Raw genomic sequence first — 21,207 nt, forward strand, 5'->3', positions numbered from 1 at the left:
TTTAAGTAAAGTCAACTAATTCCTTGGTAATTTTTGACAAAGGTGTAATTTACAGAGCTTATTTTTATTACAGAAGAGAAAGAAGAAAATTACAACAACCTTAGAAACATGTTTTGAACAAAATTCAACTGGAGAAGGCTGGTCATCTGACTACTTATCCCTCCTGGATTTTCTTGATCCAGATTCATCCTGTGTCTATCAACCTGTCCATCAAAATGAGAAAACCTCAGAAGTCCTTGCTCTGCAGCTGATGAGTTTTGCAACCAAAAGTATTACTTTAAAGGAGCAAATAGTTTGAAGAAAGACTGGAAAAGAAGAACTTGTCTTTTGTAGGCAGCAGTCACACCCCACCCTCCAGCTGCCAGAAAGGGAAACCCAACCTTAGAAAATCACACTGCTAAATGTAAACTTAACCTCCAGCTGAAGAAAACATTAAAAGGAGCTAATCCACCAAGACTGGAAAGAGGAACTTAGAGTATTGTTAACCACTTTTCTCCAGCAGCCAGAAAGGGGAATTTAGCCTTTGACAAGTGTTACAATCCCATGATTATTTTAGTCCTACAACAACATGTGTCTTACTCTAAATTATCTATGACTAAATGATAAAGTCTTACAAATCTGTGTATTCACTAAATCTACAGGTAACCTAGACTTAAGAGAATATCTAGGTTAGTCTGGCTTCACTGTGAGGGCTAACTTTTCCCAAAGAAGGGAACCTAATGCTACAATCTAACTAAAAGTAAAACAAAGTAATTAAACAGTAACTCATTTAAAGGCCATTTCTTTTCACAACCTCATCACCTCTGTGTACATACTAGAAGTGTAATGTCAAAGTAAGTGAACTCATTCAGAGGATTCAAAATTTCTACATTTGCACCAATAGATGGTGCCATGCTGAACAGTGTCGAACCTCCACTTTGGGGTTTTTCTTTCTACATATTTAACAATATATTTTCTCCCAGTGACGTTAAATTTTTTAAATGTTTTTAAAGTTTTGAGTTCCAAATTCTATCCCTCCTTCCTTCCCCCTCTCTAAGACAGTAAGCAATCAGATGTAAGTTATACATGTGCAATCATGTAGAATATTTCCATGTTAATCATTTTGTGAAGAAAGATTTGAAAAAAAAAGAAAAATAATGAATGAAAGAAAGTGAAAAATAGCATGCTACAGTCTGCACAAAAACAACATCAGTTCTTTCTCTGCAGGTGGATAGCATGCTTCATGATTATCCTTTCTGGTTTTCTTGGACCATTGTATTGCTGAGAAGAACTAAATTATTCATAGTTCTTCATTGAACATGTCAAGCTAGCTTGAGGGAAATTAACCAGAGGACATGCATACACCAATTTTCTTTATCTCTTTTTTAGAACAAGGTGTTTCAATTTGGGGTTCATGGGGGATCAGGGTTCACAACATAAAAACCACTTTATCCATTTCTCTGTTTGACCCTATAGACTGATTGAATTCAGACAGTACAATAGGGTAATTCTGATATAAACTGATATAATTCTGATATAAAGAAGATAAACATGCAGCTCTGATATACAGAAAGATTGGTCCTGCATTTGAAAGCCTTTCCATGCTGATTATATTCATAAGGTTTGTATATAGCATGGATTCTCTGATGTAGACTAAGATCACTTTTACACCTGAAAACCTTTCCACACTAATTACATTCATAAGGTTTCTCTCCAGTGTGGATTCTCTGATTTTAATAAGGTTGGAGCTCTGTGTGAAAGCCTTTCCACACTGATTAAATTCATAAAGTTTCTCTCCAGTGTGGATTTTCTCATATACAGCAAGTTCCCAGTGCAGTCAGAAAGCTTTTCCACATTGATCACATCATATGGTTTCTCTCCAGTGAGGACTCTCTGATGTAGACTAAGATCACTTTTACATCTGAAAGCCTTTCCACACTAATTACATTCATAAGGTTTCTCTCCAGTGTGGAGTCTTTGATGTAGACTAAGATAGCTTTTACACCTGAAAGCCTTACCACACTGATTACATTCATAAGGATTCTCTCTAGCGTGGATACTCTGATGAAGACTAAGGTTACTTTTAGTCCTGAAAGCCTTTCCACACTGATTACATTCATAAGGTTTCTCTCCAGTGTGAACTCTTTGATGTTTAATAAGGCTAGACCTCACTGTGAAAGCCTTTCCACACTGATGACATTCATAAGGTTTCTCTCCAGTGTGGTTTCTCTGATGTAGAGTAAGTTCACTTTTACACCTCAAAGTCTTTCCACACTGATTACATTCATAAGGTTTCTCTCCAGTGTGGATTCTTTGATGTTTAATAAGGCTGGACCTCACTGTGAAAGCCTTTCCACACTGATTACATTCATAAGGCTTCTCTCCAGTGTGAACTCTTTGATGTTTAATAAGGCTGGAGTTCCCTGTGAAAGCCTTTCCACATTGATTACATTCATAAGGTTTCTCTCCAGTGTGCTTTCTCTGATGTAGACTAAGTTCACTTTTACACCTGAAAGCCTTTCCACATTGATTACATTCACAAGGTTTCTTTCCAACATGAACTCTTTGATGGTTAATAAGGCTGGAGCTCAGTGTGAAAGCCTTTCCACACTGATTGCATTCATAAGGTTTCTCTCCAGTGTGCTTTCTCTGATGTAGACTAAGTTTACTTTTATACCTGAAAGCCTTTTCACACTGATTACATTCATAAGGCTTCTCTCCAGTGTGAACTCTTTGATGTTTAATAAGGCTGGAGTTCCCTGTGAAAGCCTTTCCACATTGATTACATTCATAAGGTTTCTCTCCAGTGTGCTTTCTCTGATGTAGACTAAGTTCACTTTTACACCTGAAAGCCTTTCCACACTGATTACATTCACAAGATTTCTTTCCAGCATGAACTCTTTCATGGTTAATAATGCTGGAGCTCTGTGTGAAAGCCTTTCCACACTGATTACATTCATAAGGTTTCCTGCCAATGTGATATCTCCCATGTATAATGAAGGCTGAGTGTTTAGAAAAAGTTTTACCACATTCATGACACTCATGTAGTTTCACGCCAGGATTAATTTTTTGTTGGTAAATAAGGGATGACTGTTGACTCAAAACTTTCCAACCATGAAGACAATGGTAAGGTTTTTCTCCTCTGTGGATTCTGTGAAATGCAGCACAGATTTGTCTCCTGGTGAAGTCACAAGGACCATTCCTCATGAAACTTTCCTCATGAGTTTCTTTCACAGAAATGCTTAGCTTTGCAGTAGTCTCTTTCATTTCAGGTCTAATCTCTCCTTCTGTAAGAAACAGTAAAACATACATAAAGACACATGTACACACATATATAGTTATATTGCCTTCCCTCCACTGCCCAGAAAGTAAATCACAGAGAAAGCAGGATCTACATCCTACCTGCTCAGTCTAAGAGAAAAGTCTGCAAAGTTCAATGGACAGAATCCGTCATTTGAAAATTGCATGAGTTCACATCGGAGGGACGCTTCATTCACACAGAGCTTCACACACACTCACACTGGATCCTCACAAAACCCTATGACACTGGCAGGCCCAGCCTTAACATGACATTTACAACTCACGCCATGACCTCACAATGGCTAGGTGACCTGCATAGCTCAGCTGAGGGTAGAAAACCAAACCTGCAGGTGGGCATGCTCTGTCCATGATAGGAGATGGCCATTCTCTATGCACTTCCCTTTGTTTTTTTTTCTAAGAAAAACTATTTTATTATTGTATGTTTACTTGTTCTCTCTTCAGGTCTTCCTTTTACTGAGACACAACAATATTCACATTAAGCCAATTAATACCCCTACAATGGGGCTACAAGTTCAAGTGAAAAGAAGAGTCAATGAGTGTGGCAAACTTCACTGTAGCCTGGTTTTAAGAAATTGCTGCAGCCACTGCAAACTGTGAGCAACCCCCACCCTGATCAGTGAGCAGCTATCAACACCTGTCTAGAGCCACAATCACTAACAAGATTACGATTCACTGAATGTTCAGATGATAGATAGCTTTTATTTGCAATGAAATATTTTTAAGTTCCAGTATATACATTTTTATTGTTATTATTGTTATATGGCAATTAGGGTTAAGTGACTCGCCTAGGTACACACATCTAGTAAGTGTCAAGTGTTTGGTCTGAGGCTACATTTGAACTCAGGTCCTCCTGACTTCAGGGCCGGTGTTCTATCCACTGCGCCACCTAGCTGCCTCCAGTACATACAGTTTAGGTAGCAGTACTGCACATATAATAGACAACAGTATATAGTAAACATAACTTACGTGTTATATACACTGAGAAACTAAAAAATCCATGTGACTTAACTGATTGCAGTATTCACTTTACTGTGCTTCTCTAGAACAGAACCCACACTCTCTCTGAGGTGTGCCTGAAATTTTTCTCACTCTTGTTTTGACTTTGACTCTTTCCTCCCAAAACTGACCCTCCTCCTTAAACTGTTACTAGCCACACTCCTTGAGTGCCTCATATCCCATTGAAATACATGTCTCTTCATTCCCAAACACTCTCTTTTCCCTGAATGAGCTTAGAGCAAGGCTCCTGATCTGTTGCTTCTTCTCAGACACCTCCATGTTTGTAGGCCATGTTGGCAGCTCCTTGACAACAGGGACTGGCTTTTCCCTCTCCTACAGATTACTGAAGTGTGTAGACAACTGGAGGAGCTTCATCCATGCTTACTGACTGATGACTGGGCCCAGGGCTGACACCAGGCCCGAGACTCTACCACAAGCTTTATATTCTGGTCTCTGTCTTCGTTGGCAAATGCAGGCTCTGGTTTCAGGCCTGTTTCTGCCTCTTTTCTGCACTTTATCTGCTATACTGAGGGGCCTTTTTGTCTAGTTCTAACCATGTTGGAACCAGACCAGATACACAGTGAAGATCACAGAGACTTCTTTCTAGGGTCTTGAGTATCTTCTACTACAGGACACTTGGGAGTTTCCACTTGCCACTACCATAAACTGAGAGTGACTGTCAACTCAATGATTCTCCAAGAATTGGGCAAAGATTGAGCCTCAGAGACCAGGGGAGGGACACAGGTTGATGTTTTATGTAAAACATAGTCTTGGGTTAATTCTACTTTGTGAGTACTTAGATAGTTAGACCCAGGCTTCCTGGGTCCACTTAACATTCAGGCTACATAATCTCAGTGTGGCCCTCACTGTGGCAAGTCCATCCTTTGACATCTCCCTAAATGACTCCCTTGGGACAAGTACATTGTACAGTGGATAGAGTACTGGTCAGGAAGACTTGGGTTCAAATCCAGCCACAGACATTTACTAGCCATGTGGCCCTGGGCAAGTCACTCAGGCCTGGTGGCCTCAGTTAACTCATGTGCGAAATGAGCCTGAAAAGGAAATGGCAAACCACTCCAGTATCTTTACCAAGAAAACCCCAAACTGGGTCATGAAGAGTCAGAAACAACTGAAATGACTGAACAATCACATGACTGACTCCCCGTTTCATTCAGCACAGCAGCTTTTCCACGTCTTTTCATTTTTCCCCAAGCCTCCCTTAATTCTTGCTCCCATTCTCTACAGCCACCACTCACGTCCTCAGTAGGGATTTTTGCCTCATATTTCATTGAAAAAATTGGATACTTAACAAGAGCTATCTCATCTTCATCTCCCATAAATCAAGTGCTTTTTCTTCCTTTATGACACCAGTGTCAGACAAAAGCTTCCTCCCTCTGCTTCCTAAAGGAAACTCCTTTCCATGTGTCAATCATCCCATTCCATCACACCATCTTCCAGGCATACTGCCTCTCCAGCATTGCCTTTTTTCATTACTTTTCACTCTCTCCAACACTAATGTCTCCTTCCCTATTGCTACAAATAATACCTATTCTCTCTAATCCCCAAAATACAGTCACTTCATTCATTCAATCCAAGAGCTATTTTCTAATTTCTTTCTTCCATGTCATGACTAACCAGCCGGACATGACCATTTACAACTGCTGTCTCCAACTCCTTCCTTTTGCTTTCTCTGAAATACTCTGCCATCTGACTCCCAGTTGCATTCTTCAATGGAAACTCCTCCCCAAAATTAACAAAACTCTCAAATGCTGCTAATTTGACTGGCCTTTCTTCATCCTGGTCCCTTTTTGTCTTGTCTTCAGCCTTTGACACAGTCAATCACCCTTTCCTCTCTCTCTCTCTCTCTGAGTTTTAGTGACACACCTCTCCTGGTTCTGCTACTGTGTCCAAACTAAACTCATTCTTTTTCCCTCAGCCTTCCAGTCTTCCTACCTGCCTCAGGCTGTCCAAAACATCATCTCAATAGTGCTGACTCAGAAATGAGCTCTCATGCACTCCCGAATGAGACTCAAACATTGACACTCCTGACCCCCATATTCAATCTCCTGCAAAGTCCTGTGACTACAGCTAGCTAACATCTGTCCCATTCACCCCCTTCTCTCCCAATACTGGCATTGTCTTGATTCAGGCTTCAATCACTTCACACATGAGGTATTCCAAGAAGCTGCTGCTTGGCCCAGCTGCCTCAAGTCTCCCCCCACTCTAGTCATTCCTCCACCCACTTCTCAAAGTTCATCTTCCAAAAGTTTTGACTGACCATGTAACCATGTTCTCAACATCCTGCTATATCCCCCTAGGAAAAGGTTCAAATACAAAATCTACTCTAGGACTATTAATCACCTACCCCTTCTTTACCTCCTGCTCTCCTACTTTGCCAATCTTCTTTCACCTTATATAGCCACCAAACATGCTGTACTCCAGTGCCATGGGCCTCCCTTCTCTTCTGTGAACAGGACACACCATCACCTGACTTTACAGGCTGTCGTCACGATCCTGTGCCTAGAATGCTCACCCTGGCTTCCCTGAAGCCCCAGCTGGAGACCACCTTCCACAATAAGCCTTTCCAGCATCCCTCACTCAATGAGCTCGTATCCATAGAAGAATTCTACATAGCTGGTGGTATGTCATCTGCCCCAAACTCCCTCCCTCCCCAGTTTCTGAGCTCCACGAGAGCAGGGGATGTTCCGTGTGTCTCTTTACATGTTGGAATCTTAGCAGAGGGTCTGGCACATAGCTGGCACTTAATAAACGCTCATAGTCTTGAAGAAAGCCTAAGAAAGAACTCAAACTGGAAAGCCTAACCCCTTTTTGCATTTTCAAAAGAGCCCCTGCCTCCAAATTCTAAGGAATGAGTTTTTATAGGATCACACATTTATCACTGGAAGAAAGCTTTAAGTGTCCAACTCCCCAATTTTACATATGGGGAAACTGAGGCTCAGAGGTTCCTTGACTTGTCCAGGATCCCACTGCTAAAAAGTGTCTAAAAAAGAATTCCAGGTCAGGTTTTCCTGTCCCCAAATTTACCACTTCATTCACCACCACATCTAGAAGCCACTTGCAATCACAGCTCTCATCCACCTGCTTTCACCCCACTCACCTGGATAGCAGCTCCTTAGGCCTTCATGCTCCAGAAGCCATGGTGCTTCTTCTTCCTCAAAATAAGATATCAAGTCTTCTGTGGAAACTGCCAGCCCTGGGCATGGGAATCAGGGATGAGGGTAGAGAAAAACTAGTAATTCAGCTTCCTTTAGGGAAAAGAGTGTGCATACAAAGCTACTGCATTTTCAGAATCACTCCATCACATTCACATATATCTGGCTTGTTCTCCCATCAATGCCTGCAATGCAAGTAACCCTAAATAGGATCTGCCCAATCAGCCTTGAACAACATACTTTTGTCCTGTCCCCTACCCTGCTCCTCATTCTCTGAAACCTATAAACACCTTGTTACTGTTCATTCAGGGAGTGTTTGCCTCTTCTGGTGAGATTCTCCTCCTGGGGAATTCAATGAACCTTAGTTAGTCCAAATTCTGATTGTTGGCCAGTGTGTTATTCCCGGCATTGACAGGGGCTTGCAAGCCAGAAGCACAGGATGGTTCCCAAGACTCCTTAACCATGGTGTCCACAGCATTTCGTTTTGAGGGCCTTGGAGAGAGGTGGGGGAGAAGATCATGGAGCCAATTAGGAGTCAGAAAATTTGGTCCTGGTACACCTCCTTCTTAGAAAGATGGAGTCACTGCATAGTTATAATTAACTGGAAAGTAGAGGCACCTGGAAGTCCTGTGGAGAGAACCCTGGGTCTAGAGTCAGAGATGCCAGGGTTTAAATCCAGCCTCAGGCAGTTGCTAGCTGTGTGACTCTGGAAAAGTCACTTAACCTCTCTTTGTTTCAGTTTACTCAAATGTCAAATGGGGATAACAATATCACCTAAAGACCTAATATTGTAAAGAAAGCACTTAGCACAACAGCTGGTGAGCAGCAGGTGAATACAAAGGCTTATTCCCTTCCTGTCTCTCCCACCATCTCTGCTGGAATTGGGGAACTGCAAAGGAAGATTCAGGACAAACCTGTCATAGCAGGCACATGTAGGAGCTGTGAGCTATAAATTAAGGCTTCTTAAGAAGGAAGTTCCAGGGGCAGGTAGGTGGCACAGTGGATACAGCACCGGCCCTGAAGTCAGGAGTACCAGAGTTCAAATCTGGTCTCAGACCAAACACTAGACACTTACTAGCTGTGTGACCATGGGCAAGTCACTTAACCCCAATTGCCTAAAAAAGAAAAAAAGGAAGGAATTTCCATACAGTAAGGCCATCCCAAAGTGGAAGGGGTCACAAGGAAAACCCGCCTGGGCAGTTTCCAGAGAATTGGAAGAGAAAATTCATGTCCAGGGAGAGGCTGGGCTACATAACATGAAATTACTTCCACATCTGAGATGTTTCAACAGTGACCTGATCTTTGACCTCAGGCTACCTAGAACTGGAAAGAGACAGCTTTAGAAGCAACAAGGAAACCTCTAGGTTCTCTTCACACAGTGTACTGAACTTTTATAGGAAAACCAGGTAGCAGGGGGCCCCTGTCTCTTGGACAGAGAAGACCAGCACTGTTCCTTTCCAGTAATTATTAAATGCTCCGAACCAAGCCCACTCAGGAATGAAGACATTCCCTTGGATTGCAGACTCAGAGTGGCCAGGAGAAGTGTCCTTACCCAGGGAGAGCAGGTTCTTGGCATTCTCCAGCATGACCTCCTTGTACAACTCCTTCTGAGGATGGTCTAAGAGGCCCCACTCCTCCTGGGTGAAGTCCACAGACACATCCTTGAATGTCAGCAGCTCCTAAACCATCAAGAGTCACAAGATTTAGAGCTGAAAGAGACTCCATGATTGTTGTAGTCTAACCCTTATCACGTGAGAGGAGGAAACTGAGGCACAGGCAAGTGGGGTTACCCAAAGGTGTTACCCTTGAGGAGTGTCAGTTGGAATAAAGTTGATGAAACTCTTACTATGGAATGTGTCTCCGTATGGAACCTGGGACAAAGTGAGTGTTTTATCTGTGAGGTAGGAGGTTCTGTGGAAGAGACAGAAGATGATCTGAATTTTCTGCCTTCTCAGAGCTGATAGAAGCAATACGTTTTCAAAAAAGATTTGTGAAGAGTTTTTGAGAAGCTGTGAAGTACAGTGTATTCTGTTATGGTTGGGAGGATTTATGTGTGATTATTGATAAGACAGGAAAGAAAATGAGAAGATTTAGTTTATTTCCTGGGAAGCTAAAAGAAAAAGTTTTAGCTAGATAAACCAGGAAACTGAATCTCTTCCAATTGTGGCTAAAAGGTGCCACAATGAAATGACATCAGTACTAAACATATATTCACCAAATGGTATAGGGTCTAAGTTTTGAAAGGAGAACTTAAATGAATTACAGGAGGAAACAGTCAATAAAACTATACTAGTGGGGAACCTCAACCTTCTCCTCTCAGAATAAGATAAATCCAAAAAAATTAAATTAAGAAAGAAGAAAGAGTTAAGGAGGTAAATGAAATCAAGAAAAGTTAGATTGCTATACTTTGGAGAAAAGTGAATGAGAATAGAAGGGAATATATGTTTTTCTCAGAAGTACATGGCATTTACACAAAAACTGACCATGGATTAGAGCATAAAAACATCACAATCAAATGTAGAGAAGTAGAAATATAAAAAGCATCTTATTCAGATCATGACACAATATAAAGTATATTCAATAAAGGGCAGTGAAAAGAGAGAGATAAAATTAACTGGAAACCTATTTATCTAATGCTAAAGAATAAATGCATCCCAGAAAAAATTTATAGAAATAATTACTAATTTAATTAAAGGGAATGACAACAAGGAGACACACTAACAACATGTATGGGATGCAGCTCATGCAGCAGTTGGGAGGAAATTTATATATCCAAACATATACATAAATACTTAATTTTAGCCTGAGGCAAAGGCGGGGGGGGGGGGGGGGCGCGGGGCTGGGATAGCTGGGGAAGAAGGAGGAAAAAAAGAACAAAGCACAAAGTGCACAGCACGGAACAAAAGAGAACTTGTAAGGAAGCAAAAAAAAAAAAGATAGACAGCTCTGAACACAATGAGTAGTATTTACCATATAGGCTTTACTGAAATGGAAATTTATTTCTATATATTTTGAATCCTCTCTCATATTCTGCTGCACACATATCAATGCTTTTGTTCTTTCTTTATTTTGCATTTATTTAAAATTTTTAAAAAATTACAAATTAAAAATGCTCCAAACCACTAACTAATAAGAGAAATGTAAACCAAAAACAACACTGAGGTGAAAAGTAAACTCCCAGGCCTTTGAATGGTTCCCCAAACTCAGCCCTTTACCTATATCCTCTCTAACAAGGGAAGTACTATTGTATCAAGGGTCTCCTTCAGCTTGTTTACTCAGAGTTCAGAATGATTTTCTGACTCCATCACACAGAACTGTCTGGCTTAATGAGACTAGATAAGCAGCCTGATTCTATTTGTTTCTTTGGACAAAGCCTTTGGGAAATGGTCGACAGTGTGTGGGACAGTGACCACTGAAATCAAGGGTTTGGAATCTGAATCAGAGATCAAAAAAGGTCTTTATTGTTTCTCAGGAGAAAGGGCACAGCCCTTGGGGCTGATCAAGCTGGGACAGCCAGGGAGTGGGCAGCTGGGTGTGAGAAGCAACGTTTTATAGCCCTAACCCATGCCCCCTCCCACTCCCTTACCTATTTTCCCCATTGGCTGGGTACTCAAGGCGTGCAATCTAAACCCCACAACTAATACCCAACAGGAGAAAACATGCCCATATTTGGGAACTAGATGTATGGGTTCCCCAGGAAGCAGGAGTTAGGAGGAATGGCCTGTACTGACATGGATTTTTGAGAAAGGTGAAACTCAACTCAGGGCTTAGACCTGAGGAACCTGCACTTTAGGCCATCTCTCACAACAGGTAGTACTACTGTTTTCAATTTCCTGCATATTTTTACAAAGAAACAATCCATAAGCAGGGATGGCCAGCCTGGAAGACAATCCTCTTTGTTTCTGCAAATGGCCTCCTTGCCTGATATGGGTGAAGTCTGAGAACAGAGTGCACTCACCTGGGCTGGGGGTCTGCAGCTCCCAGGGGCCATTCCCTCTGCTACAGGCTCCCTGCTAAGTCAGGCCTTGATCCTCTACACAGTGAGCTGGGGAGAGAGAAGGATCCCAGGGCAGGAGGCTGGCCTGCAGGGATTTACAGGGGTGAGGCACTGCCCTCAGGACAGAGAGGGCAGCCTACAGGAAGAGTAAGGCTTGGAAATGAGATGATCCCACCCTCTCCTATTCCTTCTCTTCTGTCCCCCTTCCCTCTCCCATTCTCTTTCAGAGACCCAGGAGGCAGAAGGGGCTTGGGATCCCAGATGGGATGAGACCAGGCAGAGCTTCAGTGGCTCCTGAATCTGAGCTCTCCCTCCAGTTGGTCCTCTGCCCTCCCTGTCTCCCCTCTCCCCAACTAACACGCACACCACACACACATATTATCTAGACAACAGACTGACTGCTTGACCTGGGAGGGAGGGAAGGTTGGGGATGGGGAGGGCTCTGGGTTGGAGCCACCAGGAATGAGCAGGGTCAGCCTGAGGCTGGGAGACAATATCCAATCTGAGATTCAGCCACCAGGCAGGGAGCCTGAGAATTCTGAAAGAAGAGAGGGCAGGGAAGCAGGAGGTCTGGGGAAAGAGAACACAGGTAGGGGCTGGGAGGGAGACATTGTAAGTCAGTTCCTGGCAGAGAGGTCAGGGACACTGGAGAGACAGAATGGCTCCAGGTGCACACTGAGCCTGGGAAAGCAGGATGGCTGTGTGCTGAGGTCTAACTAGGAGTTGGGGAGGATTCCTGGGACCCTCTGGAAGAGCTTAGGCTTAGAATCTCCCAGGGGAGAGCTAACACAGGGAGCCAGTGCCAGGAGGGGCTCCTATTCAAAGTGGGGTCCTGATGTGGAAAAATTCATTGTTGGTGGATCTGTGAGCTGATACAACCATTTTGGAGATAGATTTAGAATTATGGCCAAAGAGTTATTAAAGTCCTAGTATGCTTTGACCCAGCAATACCATATTAGGACTGTTTCTCAAGATAATTAGGGAAAATGGAAAAGAACTTACATCTCCTAAAATACATACAGCAGCTCTCCTTGCAGTAGCAAAGAAATGGAAATTCGGGGGATCCCTGTCAACTGGGGAATGGCTGAACAAACTGTGGTATATGATTGTGATAGAGTAATACTGTGCTATAAGAAATGATGACCTCATTGATTTTAGAAAACCATGGAAAGTCTTGCACAAAATAATGGAATGAAAGCAAGAGAACCCTGTATACAGTACCAGCAATGTTGTCTTAAGAGTAACTTTAAGAGAATAAGTTATTTTGATTATTCTAAACATCCAAATTAAGTAGAAAGGGCATATGAAGAAAGGCACTATCTGCATCCAGAGAAATAGAATCACATATAGAATAATTTTACCCATACATTGCCATATACCTATATGTGTGTGCGCGTGTGTGTCTAATAGTATTCATTTCCTAGGCTGGGGATAAAGAGAAGAAAAAGGAAAAAAAAAAGAAATTTACAAGATAATTTTACTGTATTTTGTAAAGGAATAGCAACTGGTGTTATTTGCAGTAGATTTGCAGTTTCAATTACAATCATCTTTTTTATTGTACTATGTTATGGAAAAGCTTGTTTTATTCCATAAATTAAAAATCAAATTATTGAAAAATAATAAAATAAGCAATAATGATAATAATTTACTTTTTTAGCAAAGTCCAAAGGACCTTGTAAACTCTCCTTAAAGTTAAAAAGACAATTCTTTTTTTAGACTTTCAGTCAGATGAAGCAGGCAAAACTCAGGAGTAAGAGAATTAAAAAGAAGTTTCTGAAACATGTCAAGGTAGCAACACATCGAGGTTCTTATCACTGCAGTTCAGCAAGGGATTCAAAATGCAACCAACTTTTATTGATAATTTTTGTAATGAGATAAAAAACAAATGTGGATAAACCTTATACAGCAAAGGGGCCTTGCATTTTAGCATCTCAGGAATCACCAGTACATGAGGGCTAACAGGTACAAACAAGGAGGGGTCACTTGGGACATGGCAACTGCAAAAAAAGACAAAGAAGTTCAAGGGAGCCTTAACATTCCTCAACATTTGCATTGTGACTAAAAGCAGATAGTGTATTTTTATAGATTTATTTTTCTGCATGTCCGATGAGGTTTCTATGCCCTAATACATGGCCAATTTCTGTGAAGGTCCCATGCACAGCTGAGTAATAGGTATTCTCCATTCTACTCACATTCAAATTGCTCCAAGAGTCTATCATCTAACTTTACTACAATTTTATTCTTTACCTTAATTCTTTATTTTACTTTTTGGTTTAATGTATCTAAGCCTAAGAGATCTAAATTGAAGGCCTGCAAACTTGCTAAAACAATTTAGTGGATGGATATTTATACACACACACACACACACACACACACACACATATATATTTATATATGTTTATATTGTATATTGTCAATCTGGAAGTTAGTTACAGAGACAAAAAGCTAGGTGATAAGTAAACTCATTGTTTATTCCCTTAAGTTAGTGACATGGACATAGAGCCAGAGCTTTAACTTTGACTGAACCAAACAATTTGAAATAGACAATTTATACTCTTAGAGCAATCCCAACTTAGAATGTCTGAGTCAATAAATATATATATACATATATATGTATATATATGGATAGCCACTGTTTATAACATGTAGCATGAGAAAGGAAAAACAGGTTGTAAATACAAGAGAAGAAACAAAGTGTCCATTGGAATTACAGTCCCAAGATATCTGTTTTTCCCTACGTACACGCATAAGATACCAAGACAAGAAAACTCCCATTTTTCCAGACATTGTCTGGTCCCAGGCATCCTGTCCTTAATGTGCTGGTCAGCTCCAGCTGGTCCTGTAGTGGCTGACACAGGAAGGGGCATTCTTAAATCATTCACAGAGCACAGCATGCAAAGCATTATGGCACATGAAGCCCAGAGTGGACCAAAACGTCTCTCCTGATTAGCCAATCCAAGTTTTAGGCCTTTCTCAGGTGTTGGAGTTAAAAGTGAATTGGGGAGGGGTCTACAATATATATATATATATATATATATACACACACACACACACACACATATACACATACATACATATGCATACAAATATGTCTAAGTGCACTATGGTGCCACCTAGCCACCCCTAAGTGTTTGGGTGCTCTATAACAGTGAATGGTCAATAAGTATTTATCAAGTACCTACCAAGAGCCAGATAGTGTGCTAAGGGCTGGGTATTCAAAGACAAAAATGGAAGGACAGTCCTTGCCCTCAAGGAGCTTACTATCTGATGGGAAAAGCCAGCACTCAAAAGGAAGCTAAAAAGGCAGGGAGGGGGCAGAGAAGATGCCCTACATTGGGCATCCTCAGGAAGGGGGGAGAAGTCAGGTAGAGGAGCCCCAAAGCAGCACAGCCAAGGCAGGAGTGAGGAGATGTGGGAGTCAGAGACCATGGCCCCACCCCCATGGATGAGGGAGGACTGAGAAGGGAAGAGGTTTGGAAAAGCTTCTGTTAGGACTGAGTTAGAAAATCAATTACAATCCACAAAAGGATGGCCTAACAGTGAGAGTCCACAGTATTAACAAATGTGATAAAGTGAAGAACTGTGACTCAGGACTGTGGGAGGTGAGCAGAATAACCAGGTAACTGCACCATAGGCTTGTAAATCAGAGCGAGGTTTATTCAATTTGATAGGAGGGTGGCTCTCCCCCTCAAGGACAGTTCACACTACTCAGGGAGGAAAGCTGTATTTCAAAGGGGCCAGGGAGGAATGGGACAGGAATGGGATGAAAGTGAATTGAACAAGGTCCCCGTTGCTGGGTCTCCAGGCCTATGTGGTAAAACAACTCACTGACCCAGCTTCTGCATAACACGTTAGGGGAGACTCTTGGGACCCTCTGGTACAGCTTAGGCTTGGAATCCCCCAGGGGAGATCGGGCACACGGAGCCAGTTCCTGGGATCTGACAGCGAAGCAGCCCAGAAGCTGGGGGTCCAGAGAAGGCGCCAGGCAGGAGCTGGGGATCCTCAGGGCAGGCCGAACTCTGGATTATTATGGGGGGGGGGGTCGGAAGGCAGAAGAACTCAACCCCTAAAGGAGGGCGGGGTTAGCGACCAAGAACATCTGGAGCCTGCGGGGGGCTGCAGGCAGGACTCCTGGGTCTCCAGGGCAAAGTGAGCCCCAGCGGTGAACCTGCAGATGGGGAAGAGCCCGGCAGCGTGGAGGTGTTGGGGGGGGCGGGCAGCGTGGGCCGGTCAGTACCAGGGCGGAGGAAGAAGAGGAGGGGGGCAGAGGGAGCCCCGAAGGCTGGGTACCCGGCACAAGGCAGGACTGCTGGGGTGGACCTACCTGGGACCTGCAAGCACAGAGCGCGTGCTGAGCTCTGCTCCACGCGCGGCAGGAAGAGGAAGCCCCGTCCAGCCAGCCTACACCCCGGCTCCTCCTCTCTCCCACTTTCCCTCGCACGCAGCAGCTCACACCCACAAAAGAGAACCGCCCAACCTCTCGCCCCGCCCCCACAGCTCACCTAACAATTCCCATCTCCACGGCGATCCGGGCCCCGGGTGAAACTGCGCCGGCGCAAAGCAGGCTCAGCCCGGAAGAGCTTCCGGCGAGCTTCTCCAAGGCCTGGGACAAGGCCGAGGGGCGGGACCTTTCCGGGAGTTCCCAGGGAAGGCCGTTTCCGGTTACGACAACCACCCTTCTGTGAAATGTAGTCCTGACTGAGGCTGTGGCCGGTGTTCCGGGTCGATGGGCGGGGCGAGGCACGTGTGGGCTCCGCCCATAATTCTAATTGGCTGCGACCCAGGCGTGGCGGGGGCTTCAGGAATGAACGTGGGGGCGGGGCGAAGGAAATGGGGCGGGACGAGGGCGAGTGGTGCATGGAGGGGGACGGTAGAGTGGGAGAGGAGAGGGGAGGGGACAGGGAGGGGCCCCGGGGCGGGGCGGGCCCAGAGCTCTGACTGGCCCTGGCTCAGTTCTGGCCCTGAAGCCTCCCCAAAGAGCGGGTTAGGGCTTTATGTTCACCATGATCTTTGGTCCCTGACACCCCAGGGACCCACCGCTTAAACCTTAGGGGGGCTTACGTCCAGGGTCCCCGAGGGGGCGTAAAAAGGGCTTGAATGTCCAAAACAAGCAATGCTGAGAGGTCCCTTTGAGGGGCTGCATTGAAGGGCTATAAAGGCTTTCCATGTGGTGGGTCATTTGCTCCTCAAAACCAGCCCAGGAAACGCCCACTTTACAGAGGAGGAAACTGAGGCCGACAGGACGTGGTGATCTGGAGGAAAGGGGCCTTCCCGGGTAGAAGGTCATCCACACAAGCCAGTGTGCTGGGGGCTGGACTCCTTGCCTCAGTTGTTTCCTTTGTCACAAGAGAGGATCCAGCCTGGAGGGAGAGAGAGGGTTGGTCTCCCCTCTGGTGTAGACAAAATGCACCAATAAAACCTGGAAAGGAGGGAAGAGAAGGCCTCAGCTGAGGCACAGACATGGATCTGCTCAGATAACTTAGAGCTGATGGAATTCCCCTCAGGTTTAATGGATGTGGGAGAGGGTTGAACCAGCCAGCCAAGTCTCAGGGGAGAGGAGCCTTGGAAAGATCCGGCTGGGGAGGCTTTGGCTCCAAGCTCTTTCTGACACTTCAAAGTCCCCGCTTTGGCCTGGCCTCATTTCTGGGGCCTTGGTGGAAAACACAGCCTCTGGGTCTAGGGAGAGCCTGGAAGCCGGCCTGCCTCTAGGAGGAGGCTTTCAGGGTGGCAGAAGCCTTTGTGGACATTTTCTCCTTGAAGCATATTTAGAACCCCTGGGAAAACAGGATTGTGTAGTTTGAACCTCCCCTTGTGTGGCTTAGAGCCTGGATCTGTTTGCTGCTTTTGATGGGGTGCTCGGGTGCTCGTGCTTGTACTTGTGCCCCAATTTCTCCCTAGTCCCAGAAACACTGTCTCTGACAACCGCCCCCCAGCCCAAGGACACTGTGCCTAGCAGTTATTCATGCGTGGGCCTCGGCATGACCCTTATCTCTCTCCCTTGTACAGCTACACAGAGCTGGGCTGCTCAGGCCCCAGCACTCAGATCATGTCTCTGGAAGCCTCCCAATTCCTTAGTAAGTTCCTGTGTTGTGAGAAAGCTTTCCCTCATTGCAGAGCATTCTCTTATCAAGACAGAGGGAGAGGGGTGTCTTGCCCACCCCAAGGAGTTTTGTACTTGGCCAGCCAAAGACTCTTCCTCCTGCCAGACTCCAAAGATTCATACCTGTTTCATCTCCCTCCCTGTCCGGTATACTCCCTGTACTTTCCCATCCATAGCCCCCAAAGACACCTGCACCTTTAGATTACCTCATCAATGTTCCTGGCATTTCTTTCCCATGCTCTTTTCCATATAAACCCTAGCTGCATTCTCTGTCTCCCATAGGATCCTTCAAGAATGCTTGCCTGATGTAAAGTGTAACAATAAACTTTGTCACCTTAGCTTAAAGAATGCTTGAGTCTCTGAACTCATTCCAAACGACCCGTCCTGTATTCCGGTCTTTCAGGGGTCACAACCTCTCAACCTCTTACACCACAACACTACGACCAGATCTGTGGCTCAATCAGGACATGCAGGTCCCCCTGACCCCAGACACCTGCAGGGGAGGGAGGGGTCCAGAGGGGGAGGCCAGGAATTTTCTGAGATCTACCCTTTCAGGGCCCTGTAGGTGCTGTATTTGGAAACTGCCTCCCAGCTGGCCCCTCTGCTGGTTTCCTTGTTCCTTAGTCTGAACTCTGTGGAATGTAAAGCTTACTAAAAGCTCTGGGAGCAGCCCCTATTTCAGCTCTCACCTCAGCCAGAGGATGCAACAAGCTTCTTTCTAAAAGCTGTTATCTCAGAAATAGATATTGAAATATGTGTTTGGCATGTGTGTGTGTGTGTGTGTGTGTGTGTGTGTGTGTGTGTTTGTGTGCGCGTATTTAATGGTTTTCAAGTTGTCTCCTGTTTTCTTTTGGTTTTTTCCATTCCTGGGAGCTCCAGAGCCCTGTATTTCCTGCTACAGTAGGTGCTTAATAAATGCTTGTTGACTTGTTGACTTAAACCATTGGAATGTGAGCTCCTACTTAATCTTTGTGTCCTTAGCCCTTAGCCTACTGGCTGACACATAGTAGGTGCTTAATAAATGTTTATTGATTGGTTGATAAATGCTTATTGAATTAACTGATGGAGTCCAGTCCCCAGTTGCAGAGGATTGGAGGCATTCTCTTCTTTTCTGCACCCCAAGATCTGACATCAGCTGTACTCAAGGAAGGTGGGAGGCCCTTTGGGAATCAGGGCTGGGGTTTGTTGAGACTAAGGGGGCTTGAAGGTGTCACTTTGATACATATTATTCCAGTGAGATTCTATCATTTTTCTAATCTCTGGTCAGACAGTCCATGAGGTACATTGCCTCTATAGTAACAATAACCACAACCACAACTTTTACCCAAACGTGTAAAGCCTCCTTCCCCTGCAGCTGAGATCTCAGCCTCCTGGAAGCCAGCTCTGTGGGTACAGGTCCCAGGTGGCGCTCAGCCAGGCTACATTCCTCGCTGCTGGGCCTCTCCTCCCACCCCCACGCCCACTTCAGCTGTTAGAGATCTCAGTTACTCAGTAAGCCACACTGTCCCTTCAGAATTGGGACACCCTTTTTGCAGGAGCTTCTTCTTCAGTACTGATAATAGTGGATGACCTTGCCCAAAGACAAGGCCCTTACTTGGTAAGTTCCCCCAAAACTTTACAGACAAGGAGAATTTACAAAGTCCTTTATACTTTTGTCAAAGAGTTAAGTTTTTATTCTTATTTATGTTACAGTAAAGGATGCCCAATTAAATACTCACCAGTGTTTACACATTGTAACCACCCTCTCTCACAGTTTAATTCATAATTTCACAGCATCTAGATCAAAAGACGAGTTATTTTTTTCTTTCTCTTTTCAACTTTCTCACATTTCAGGGTTTTTTTTAATGGTGCATAGTTTTAAAATTTGGGGTACAAATTCTTCTTTACATATTTGTTACATGCAGTGCAAATCAACTACAGAACTCACATATCTGTTTGTGGTTCCTAGACAGCCAGTCTTGGAATTAGACTGCTTCTTGTTTTAAACTTAATAATATCTTATTTTTTCCAATAACATGGTAAGATAGTTTCCAACATTCACTTGTATAAGATTTTGAGTACCAAATTTTTTTTCTTCTCCCTCCTCCCCAAGGCAGCAAGGAATGTGATGTAGTCTATATAAATACAATCATATTAGACATATTTCTACATTAGTCATGTTGTGAAAGGAGAATCAGAAGAAAAGGGAAAAACAATGAGAATGTAAAAACAATGCAAAAAAAGAGAAAATTGCATGCTTCAACCTGCATTCAGTTCTCTTTCTGGATGTGGATAGCATTTTTTTCAAGAGTCTTTTGGAAATGTGTCAGATCGTTGCATTGCTCAGTAGAGCTAAGTCTATCATAGTTGGCCATTTCACAATGTTACTGTTACTGTGTACACCATTCTCCTGGTTCTGCTCACTACACTCAGCATCAGTCAATACAAGTCTTTCCAGGTTTTGCTGAAGTCTGCCTGCTCATCATTCTTTTATGGAACAATAGTATTCCATCACAATCTTATACCACAGCTTGTTCAGCCATTCCCCCAATTTCCAATTCTTGGTCACCACAAAAAGAGCTGCTAGAAATATTTTTGCACACATGAATCCTTTTCTCTTTTTTATGACCTCTTTGGGATACAGACCTAGGAGTGGTATTGTTAGACCAAAGGGAATGCACAGTTTAATTGCCTTTTGGGCATAGCTCCAAATTGCTCTCCAGAAAGGTTGGATTGGTTCACAACTCCACCAACAATGTGTTAGTGTCCCAATTTTCCTACGTCTTCCCCAAATTTATCATTTGAGTGTTTAATTTTCTTTTTTTGTTTAATTTCACTTCTATCTCTTTTTTTAAAAATTTTTGATCTATCAGCAATCACTTCCATAAGCTTTTGAATTTAAAACATTTCTCCATCCCTTCCTTCCCAGTCTCCCTCCCCAAGACAGCATGCAATCTGACACAGGTTATACATATACATTCCTATTAAACATGTTTTCACATTGGTGACGTTATAAGGAAGAATTTGAACCAATAGGAGGAACCACAATAAAGAGAAATCAAAACAGAAGAAAAAAAATAGCAAATACTAATGCTTCAATCTGCATTCAAACTCGATAATTCTTTCTTTGGATGTGGATAGCATTTTCCATCATGAGTCCCTTGGAATTGTCTTAGGTCATTAAATTGCTGAGAAGATCTGAGTGTATCAATGATAGTCATTGCACAGCATGGCTGTAACCATGTACAATGTTCTACTGGTTCTGCTCACAAGGAGTTAATTTCTAAGGATACAATCCCATCACCCTCTAGGAATAATTTTTCAAGTTAGCATTTTTATACTATGGTTTCCCCAAAATCCCAAAATAAGAAAGATTAGAAGCATAAAAATAACATAAAAAAGGTTACAGATTTAAAACTTGACAGAAAATGTGAAATGGCATCAAAGTATTTGAGAATTTGTGAATTACTTTCCCTAGAAAAATCACTTCCTCCTTCTGTCCATTTCACACTCAAGACTGCTTGTATTCAGAGAGACCACAGTAATTTTTCTCCAATCACACTTAACTCTTATTCTCACAGCTCCTAAACATGTCACCTTAATGCCAAATTCTAAGGGTATTTTGCATTAAGGTCCCATCTACTTGTAGAGGGTCAACCATC

General features: G+C 43.4%; 2 protein-coding genes and 1 long non-coding RNA gene across 3 annotated transcripts in view; 1 reads left to right on the top strand and 2 right to left on the bottom strand.

Moving 5' to 3' along the window:
* LOC110197754 (uncharacterized) overlaps positions 1 to 21,207 on the top strand; it is a 420,263-nt gene that overhangs the window by 329,171 nt on the left and 69,885 nt on the right.
* Positions 1 to 21,207, bottom strand: part of LOC144454442 (uncharacterized) — a 351,830-nt gene that overhangs the window by 214,456 nt on the left and 116,167 nt on the right. The window lies entirely within an intron of this gene.
* On the bottom strand, positions 46 to 15,937 carry LOC110197771 (uncharacterized). Its single transcript, XM_020971826.2, has 5 exons — positions 15,791 to 15,937; positions 11,428 to 11,551; positions 9,022 to 9,148; positions 7,415 to 7,510; positions 46 to 3,266 (listed from the first exon to the last, which is right to left on the bottom strand). The coding sequence occupies exons 2-5, from the start codon at positions 11,458 to 11,460 to the stop codon at positions 1,918 to 1,920; spliced, it is 1,605 nt and encodes a 534-aa protein (XP_020827485.1). The 5' UTR covers positions 11,461 to 11,551; positions 15,791 to 15,937; the 3' UTR covers positions 46 to 1,917.

This window comes from Phascolarctos cinereus, unplaced genomic scaffold (assembly GCF_003287225.1).
Source record: "Phascolarctos cinereus isolate Bilbo 61053 unplaced genomic scaffold, phaCin_HiC Scaffold_726;HRSCAF=1367, whole genome shotgun sequence".
NCBI lineage: Eukaryota > Metazoa > Chordata > Mammalia > Diprotodontia > Phascolarctidae > Phascolarctos > Phascolarctos cinereus.